Here is a 9,141-nt window from a genome sequence, read left to right as displayed (position 1 = left end):
TAGTAATAATGTCTCACTGTGCTTCAGAGGGATATTTGTAATTGTGATTTGTTATGTAGCAAATTCTCACATTCTGAATTCTCTTTCACAGAGCAGCAGTAGTTAATGGACAACCCAGTTATTCAGCAGATCAGCTGACTTTTTTTTCAAAATGCTTCGTTTTATGACTTAGAACTCTGTAGCAGCATTGTAGTGATTGCTACTTTTATTTTACTGCTGCACATGTTGCAATTTTATGTAGCACATTCATGTGTTAATCCTAAAACCTGATCTTAGTAGCATAATTATGTGCCCATACATATCAATTTACTGTTTCTGTTTAAAAAACAGATGAAGTATGTGTACAGCCAAAATGCAATATGATTATTTTAAAAAAAAAAAAGGATATAGATTTTAAGTGTTATTTTTGGTATCAAAATTAGTGTGAGATTTTTGAGGGATTACTTATTTCTTTGCCCATAGGTGAATGTAGGTACTTTTGAATTATGAGGGAAAAATATTTTCCACCTTACTGTCTATCTTGAAGATGAGGAATTAATTTTAAAAATGCAGTCTAACTCTTAAGTGACACTGAGAATGGTAGCTTAAATTCTGAAAATCAGTTTCATGTGGTCTACTTTTAAAATATCATGCAATGGAAAATTTGTGTACTCTCTGCCTTGGATTCATTTGTATCCTTAGATGGACTGCAACAGAAAAGGTCAGACTTCAGCTTGGGGTTTTTTGTCGTGATGAGAACTGGCTTTCATATGATAATAATATTTTATTTTTGCTTTTCACAATGAATGACAGTCCTGGTCTGTGCCAGATCAAGGAATAAAAGGGAATATTAATCCCATGTCTCATAACTCTTCCTTTGTGTGCAAAGCAATGTTACAGAAAACCTGAAATGTGCCATTTTACAAAAAAAGCTGTCTGAATAATTTAAGGTGATTGTGCATTCCCTTGATAGCAGGTTTCATGCCATGCAGAGTCAGTACAGTATACTTCTAAGACCTAACACTTTGTTTTAAAGAGGAAACTGCTTGATGTAAGAAATTTTTTTCCTAGCTCAAGTCCTGTGTTATAAAATGACCGGATTCTTTTTTTGTTCTCCTTTTTGAAGCTTTTTATTAGAAGATGGTGAGAGCTTTGGGCAAGGACGAGATAGAAGTTCCCTCCTAGATGACACAACTGTGACTTTGTCTCTGTGCCAGCTCCGAAATGTAAGAGGAGTATTGTGCATTTCTTATGTTCTTCTCTGCAGAAACATTTGTTTAAAGGGAATATGTAACAGCAGCTCCTACTGCTGTTTCTACCAATGGAAGTGTCACTGATTCCAAGAGAACACTTCTTGGTGTCCAAGTCAGATTCTCATTTGTGCTATTAAATTCCTTTGTCTGCAAAAGCTTACTAAATTAGATTTACCTTCTTTCCCTCCATTTCCTTTTTCTGTTACCTGCTTTGTTCCAGTGTAGTGCAAATAGTTCTGTAGTACCTGGTATTCTCCACAGTTGCTAAAAAGTAAGTGTCTTCTGTATGCTTTAATTACTCTGTCAATGGCTTACATTATCTAAAAGAAAAATCAACTCAGTTCAGTCTCAGCTCCTCAAAAGCTTATACTTAACATTGGATACCAAGTTTCCACTAGTTGATTACTAATCTTTGGAATATATATCTATGAAACAGCTAGTTCAAAAGAGCTCTTCAAAGCGTTTTGCAAAAACGCTGTAATGCAGTTTTCTTCCATCTTCATTGGGAAAATCAACATGTGATAACTCATGATTTGGCTTGATGTCATGAGCAGTTACAAGATTCACTGCATATACCACTGAAATGTTTTAATTGTTTACACGTCTTTGTTCATGTGGAGCTTTATTGCTGTTGAATTGGGAAACTCCTGCACTGTTTGAAGCTTGTTTTTTATAGTAGCAAATGCAATTCTGTCCGTTTTTTTAAAAAAACCCTTTCCATATGATTACAGAGATAGTACAAAAAAGATGACTCCTGACTCTGCCACCTTATTTTTGGAGGTAGTGTGTCAAACACTGTGTAAACACATTTCTTCGGTAGAACTTTGCACTTCTTCACACAAAAGCATCAAGGTAGACCAAAGAACTGGGTTATTTTTTTCACTAAGTCAGTGGGGCTTGTGAGGCAGAAGGGAGGTTAAAAATATGCAACAACTATTGTCAACATAATACACACTGCAGCTCCTGCTGTTATTCTTACTAGAGGGCAGCTTTTTCAGGCTTTTTTTAAACATTTTGATCTGTAATTTTGGATATTGCTGCCTACTTCTATAAGTACATCAAGAAATAATTATATACTGAAGTTTCATTTTGGGGAAGGTGCAAGCCTGAACCTTGCAGTGTTAGTTGAAATAAATTTTTGAGCTTGCACAATTTTTCAAACACCTTTTATAGAGCAAAGCATGATGCTTATAATTAAAAGAGGAGCAGTACTGAATGAGCTGAGAATGAACTCTTCTGCCAGCCCCAAGAGAACAGGCTGTGTGCCGTGTGCCTGCAAGTTAAGGGCTGAACTGCAAAACAGAGCACTGCAGGGAGCATGGTATTAAACATTAATCATGCACCATAAAATGTCTGAAAACTTCAGTCAAAAATCCAGCCATGTTTGTCTGTCACCTTTGCTGAGTGTTTTTCCTAAAAGGATTTCAAGTTTGCATAACTCTTGAACTGATTGGCACCATAAAAGTAAGTTGTTCATTTGCTTTGCAGCTACTTGGATAGGAAGTCCATGTAGAAAAATGAGGAAACAAAGAAGAACTATGTAATATTACTGATCTGTTAATCCATTGTCGATATAAACTGGTTTTTTTGTGAAAATAGGTTTATGGATTATATGAATTCTCTTCAGGCGGGAGAACTTCCATCAACTCCAAAAGCCTGTATTAGCAAAAGTTTGTAGTGTTGAAGGCTGTATGCTTCATTGATGGAGAAGGACTAAGCTAATGCTTAGGTCTCAAGGCGAGCTACTGAATTTGGCAAATGAATTGCTGATTAATAGTTTCTGTATTCCACTAAGGTTTCCACTTGAATTCTGGGCAGCATTCTGGTAATGAACTATTTTTCTTCCTCATTCCAGAGATTGAAGGATGTTGGTGGAGAAGCATTTTATCCATTGCTCGAAGATGAGTAAGTATGTGTATCAATTTGTACGTCTGTAACTCACTGAATTTTGAGTTACTAGTTTTATTTGAGTGGCACACTGCACAGCAGTGTACAGCAGACACAACTGCTTCCCAAAAGCAAAACTAACATGTCTTTGGCTCTAAAATTTGAGAGCTGATTGGCACTCTGCACTTAAGGCCCTGATACCAAACTGAGAATCTTAGCCTCTGTCCTAGCAATCAATTGTTTGTGCTGAATATTCAAAATTTTCCATTTATACTTGTTTCTGGCTCAGAAATATTTCATGAGGTACTAATTTTTTTTCAGTGATCTGTTTTTCTTGCTGTTCACTATTACTATCCTTTTTTTTTCTAGCCAGCCAGCTTTACCTCATTCCAACAGTAGCAATGAGCTCTCTGCAGCTGCTACTCTTCCTCTGATCATCCGGGAGAGGGACACAGAGTACCAGCTAAATAGAATTGTCCTGTTTGACAGGCTGTTGAAGGTATGGAGTCCTTGTGATGCTGGATAATTGGATTTGGTCTGTCAATTGGAAGATTTTGAAAGACCAAGTAATTGTAAAAGGAAGCAGAGATGCAAGAGACCACAGTGGGAAAGGGGGAAGAAAACCATTCAGAAGTATACGGAGATTGAAAATAAAAATAGAACAAATTATTCTCAGTACTGATAAATTTAAAAGTAGATTTTAAAGTATGCACATGAAAGTAGAGCTGCTGCTAGTACTGGTTATTTACTGATAAAAACAACTTTACATCCTTCATTTCATAACAGACTAAGCTGTTATAAATATGCCTGTAACATTTCTGCGTTTCCATGCAGTAAAGTATTTGAAAACATGGCAGTGCCATGTTATGAATGTGAGGTTTATGCTGGGGAAAGGAATAGCAGCCCCTAATTTCCATATATGCAGAAAGATGGATTCCTCTTTAAGAATGAGTGAGCTGATGCACATTATCAAGTATAAACTAGAAATGTTTAATAAAGCCAAGATGGATACATAGTATGAAAGGAAACATAAAATGAAGAAAAAACTTGTAATGTGAAGTTGCATTAGTATATCTATCCAGTAGAGCACATGAATGCATTTATGAGAAAGAGTGGATATCTTAACATCAAACAGTAGTCCTTCATCCAGGCCTTCCAGTTAGGAATTAAATACACTTTTTGTGAAATTTGTATTCACTGTTCAGGCTGTTTCACTTGGGGAAGGACTGTCCCAGCTTTGGGATTTGAATTGTCTCAGTTACATGGTAACATTTTTTACAGTTAATCTCTTCTCTTTGAAGGCCTACCCCTACAAGAAAAACCAAATTTGGAAAGAAGCCAGGGTTGACATCCCTCCCCTTCTGAGAGGCATAACCTGGGCTGCCTTGTTGGGTGTTGAGGTAAGGGCATTTGGAGAAGTTCCAGTACTGACCGGGGATGCAGTGGGATAGGAATGGGGTTGACAAGGAAGGTGGAATGGGTTTAAAATTTGGCAGGTAGAGTTACTGGAATTTCAAACAAAATGAGTCATGAAATTGTCCAAATAAAGACAGTGTTCTGAAAAACTTGCTTCTTGTCTGTCAGGTTATTTGATTTCAGAAAGCCTATGTAGACTTGACTGCCTTTAATTTTGATTATGGGGTGGAAAATAATATCCTGACATTTGGTAGTTAACAGGGGTTCTTTGTTTTGATTTTTAATATTTTTGACAAATGCAGTTGACAGTCCTTCTGCTCCAGTCAGCAATAATTGGACAAAACAGGAGAAAACACATGAAAGGTATTTTTCTCACCTACCAATCAATACACTTCCCAGAAAGAATAGAGAACAAATAAATCAAATACAGTCTGTTTGGGCAATGGAATGTGCCAGAAATGAGGGCTCCTCACAGAGTTGCTGGACTACCTAGCCTTTGGATTTACCTTGCTTGCAATCCTGCAGGAGCAGAGCAAAGAGATTCTTAGAGATAACACATCCCAGGTTATTCAGGAGATTTAGCTTAGGATGTGATCTTCTGAGTGCTATATAATATAATCAGCAAAGAAAGCTGTAAAGGTAAAGAAAAAAATGCTGGTCAGGACTGTAGCCTGAGTCTGAGGAAATGAGTCAATTCTCATGTTTCAGCAACTTGTCATCTGTACAGTATGGGTGTTTTCCTGTCCCATAACATTAAAATGAACTTGTTAGTATGCCTGCCCTGGGATTTATGCAAGGACAGGCTACTTAAGTCATCTGTATTGGCAATATCAATTAACATGCAGCTGGATTGAGTGCCTTTACAGAGATGATGCTGAAAGCCACTTGCCATTGGCTGAGGTAAGCACTGGATTTAAACTGAGAGCATCTCTTAACTTGAAAATGGGAAACTACAAAGTACATAGCTTTCTGCATGAACAACTGAAAATCACTGAAAATCATGCTGAGGAGATCTATAGAAAGGTCTGTATGTCCTGAGTTAGTAACGGAATAAAGATGTTTTTGTTAAAATTAGCTGTCAGAATTTTCTGTTGTTCTGCTAACTAAAGTTCTTAACAAAACCAGTCAACTTCTGCATATCAGCATGTACATTGTCATATGCACTTGTGTTGGTAAGGGCTTTCTAAATTCAAATATTCTTCTTCCACATTTAGGGTGCCATAGAAGCAAAATATGATGCCATTGATAAAGACACACCGATTCCTACAGACAGACAAGTAAGACTTATGGTGTTACCAAATATTGTCACTTGAAGATCTTTCCCCCCCATCACTTGCCTATTACAGCACATATGGTGGATAATAACAGTATGGTTCTTCTTGCCCTCTAGCCTTATGCTGTAGCAAGAATCTTGCAAAACAGATTGGCACAAGTACTTTAACTCAACTTTCAACATGGGGAAGCTGAAATCCTTTTTTACTTTATAATCACTGTTTCTGTAGCAGCAGCAGAGTAGTGAACAATATTAATGATTTATTGTTAAAAATCCTGGGTTTAGAGAATGCTTGTTGTGCCTGTTGGACCTTTTACCAGGTAATGCAGAAAAGGAAAAAAAAAATCTCTATTTTTTAAAGTTTGACAGGTCTGTTAGGTCCCATGTCAGTTTTGGTTTTGAGAGTGATGGAGGAAGCAGATTGTGTATGATGGTGATCTGACCTACATATTTTGGCTGACTTCACCTCTAGTGTTGCAAAATTGCTGTAGTACTACCCCACTCATCCCCATTTCTCTTTATATGCTTGGCTGTGGTGCAGATTGAAGTTGATATTCCTCGTTGCCATCAGTATGATGAATTGCTGTCATCACCAGAGGGTCATGCAAAGTTTAGACGTGTATTGAAGGCCTGGGTTGTTTCCCATCCTAATTTGGTGTACTGGCAAGGTGAGTTTGACCATAGTTGGCAAGGGCAGATAATTGAATGGAAAGCTTTGACTGACTTGAAAGTACCTCCTGCTTTTCACCCCCACAATAAGCCTTTTTTTGAGTGCTTTCCTCTGTTTCCTTTAAAGAATGAATCTGTGGGTTATTGCAAATTTAAATCCTAATAATTTATATTTAATTTGTAATAAAAAATTGCCCTACTATTTGTTTTATATTCAGTCTTCATAACTTTCAGTCACTTTATTTCAAAAACAAAAGTCTGTTGCTTGCTATTAAGCTCCAAGATAATACTGCAAAAGTTACTGACTTCTTGGGATGGTAATTGGCATTTCTTGGATGCCTTGGCAAAATAATCAATTTGGCATTATAGCTGAACAATTTGAAATCCTTGCTGTTTTCATGCATTGATTTCACAGTTGTTCTCACCATTACTTGTGAAGCCCTGACAATGCAGAACCAGTATCTAGTGTGCAGATTTTCGTTATAAATGAATGACTTGTGCATTAAAATAAATGAGCTCTTTGTGCTGTTTCTTCATGGCTCTTCGCTCTTTAGGTCTTGACTCTCTTTGTGCACCGTTTCTCTACTTGAATTTTAACAATGAAGGTGAGTACCTTTTTCTGCAGTGAGTGAGGAGAAGCACAGTCTCTGGTCTGTATCTACATGCAGACAGATGTGTGCATCTGCTTAGAGATGGAAAGTTTGTGTATCTACAAAGGAATTCTAAAGTTCCTGTTGCCACTGGTCAAAAGAAATGGTTGGGTTTTGAAAACTGCATGTGGTGTACTGCTCTTCAAGCAGGTGTTCAAATACTGTTTATTGCCAAGTACAATAATGATATATAATAAAAAGCACAAATAACCTTGAGTAGAAAATAGCAAGAAATGCTGCTGTTGTACTTGAATTATAGTTCAGCATTGCTTAAGGTGAATATATTATTTGGAAACCTAAATGTTAAACTGTCAGACCAGCTTTATTCAGAAAAGCTGATGGTAGTTTTAAATGCCTGAAAGTTTATCAGATCAGCTTTGCATATATGACCTTTATCTTCTTAGAATGTGATTTGTTCAAAACAGTGTAGTCCAAGCTTTTATTGTCTTGTACTTGGCTTTCTTTATATAAGGTCTTTTTGGGGGAAAACTAGTTTCTTAGGTCAATGACTCCTGTTATACCTACTGTACATGCAATCATTTTTGTGTATAGATTAATTTAAGTATTTATGCTTATTATCTGGTTAATAATGAACTTTTTTAGGTGTCATTAAATTGTGCCTCTGTCCCTGCATCTGTTTTTCTAATTCTTTCAGCTCTGGCATATGCCTGCATGTCTGCTTTTATTCCGAAGTATTTGTATAACTTCTTTCTGAAGGATAATTCTCATGTTATTCAAGGTAAGTCACGTTATTTGGTGTAGTTCTAAGGAAAGTAGAATTATTTCTGGATACATAAATACACTTTTTTAAGGGGTTGCAAAATTGGGACACAGTTAAAATCATGTAACTGTGCAAGAAAATTTGGAACAAAATAAGTGGTTAAAGATTCAGGTAGGAGAAAAAATCCAGATGTGCGTGCACACACACACACATACAAAAATGTTCTATGTAAAATCCAAGGTAAGAGTCAGTCCATCCTGCAAAGTTGTGAAAGCAGTGAATAGTCTTTCTAGTGTTACACTGTTAAGACTTAGCCTTCAAGGGATCGAAGTCATCCTGTTAGAGGAGCTGTTGGGACAGCAAGGGAAAATGAAGAGGAACAGTATAAACTAGAGGTTCCTCAGAAAATGAAAGTTATGGTATTCATGAAAATAGGGATTCAAGGGGAATTTCTTATTGAGCAGAAGATGGTGTTATTCAATACAGGACAGGAGTTGGAGAATCCTGAGGAATAATGTTCCGTAATTCAGCCTTCAGCAAGTATGTAGGTAACTTAGAGAAATGAAAACAATGGCTAGGAATGTCTGTTCTTATTGAAAATTAATTTTAAATTTCATGAAAACATGAAATAGGAATTGTCTCGACCTAGAAAGTCAGCTTGGCACAGTCTGTATTGGGAAGATAATTTGTCATCCAGACAGTTTTTAAAAATCAAAAGTTATGAATGTTTATTGAATACTGAGTATCAGCATGGCTTGCTGTCTTTGTATTTCTTTTAAAGAAATTCTTTTGTATATTTCTTGTGAAACTCATCGACTTTAAACAGTGTCATTTTTTTGTCTTCAAGAATGTAATTAAGAACTAATCAAGAAAACTAATTAGATGTAAAAGAATTTACATGTTAGATAATTGGGAGAGAGCTAACGTAAGGAGAGAATGCAGGGGTTAGGAGAGTTTATGTATCAAAGACAATGGGTAAGAAGTGTTATAAACTGAATAAAATAATAGGAAAAATTATTCTAGAACATGTTTGCATCCTTTTGTCTGTAAAGAAAGATCTCTTGCAGTAAAGGTCTAAAGAGGAAGAGAATAAATACGTTCCTCTGGAGACAGGTAATTCAAACTTCAAAATTAATAGCTTGGTAAAGATTTTCTCAAGAGGTTATACTTTCCATAAAATAATACTTTTGCTCTCCAGGGTTTCCTGATGTTATTCCTAAGGAGCTTTGCAAAAATATGTATCAGCCAAAGTTAGAAATACAGGTCAGTAGGATTCTGTGAGCCAAGGTAGTG

At 36.4% G+C, this 9,141-nt stretch overlaps 1 protein-coding gene across 3 annotated transcripts in view; it reads left to right on the top strand.

The window, feature by feature from the left end:
* Positions 1–9,141, top strand: part of TBCK (TBC1 domain containing kinase) — a 112,247-nt gene that overhangs the window by 31,002 nt on the left and 72,104 nt on the right. For all 3 annotated transcript variants that reach the window (XM_017736749.1, XM_017736750.1, XM_008635604.2), the window contains 8 exons: positions 1,106–1,205; positions 3,088–3,137; positions 3,489–3,618; positions 4,421–4,519; positions 5,750–5,812; positions 6,350–6,476; positions 7,032–7,082; positions 7,783–7,866. In XM_017736749.1, the coding sequence (XP_017592238.1) occupies positions 1,106–1,205; positions 3,088–3,137; positions 3,489–3,618; positions 4,421–4,519; positions 5,750–5,812; positions 6,350–6,476; positions 7,032–7,082; positions 7,783–7,866 (704 nt within the window). The remainder of the gene's footprint in view (positions 1–1,105; positions 1,206–3,087; positions 3,138–3,488; positions 3,619–4,420; positions 4,520–5,749; positions 5,813–6,349; positions 6,477–7,031; positions 7,083–7,782; positions 7,867–9,141) is intronic.

The sequence above is a fragment of the Corvus brachyrhynchos genome, unplaced genomic scaffold, assembly GCF_000691975.1.
Source record: "Corvus brachyrhynchos isolate BGI_N302 unplaced genomic scaffold, ASM69197v1 scaffold175, whole genome shotgun sequence".
In the NCBI taxonomy this organism is placed as follows: domain Eukaryota; kingdom Metazoa; phylum Chordata; class Aves; order Passeriformes; family Corvidae; genus Corvus; species Corvus brachyrhynchos.
The sequence above is the reverse complement of the archived record's forward strand: the minus strand, read 5'-3'. Positions and strand labels throughout refer to the sequence as shown.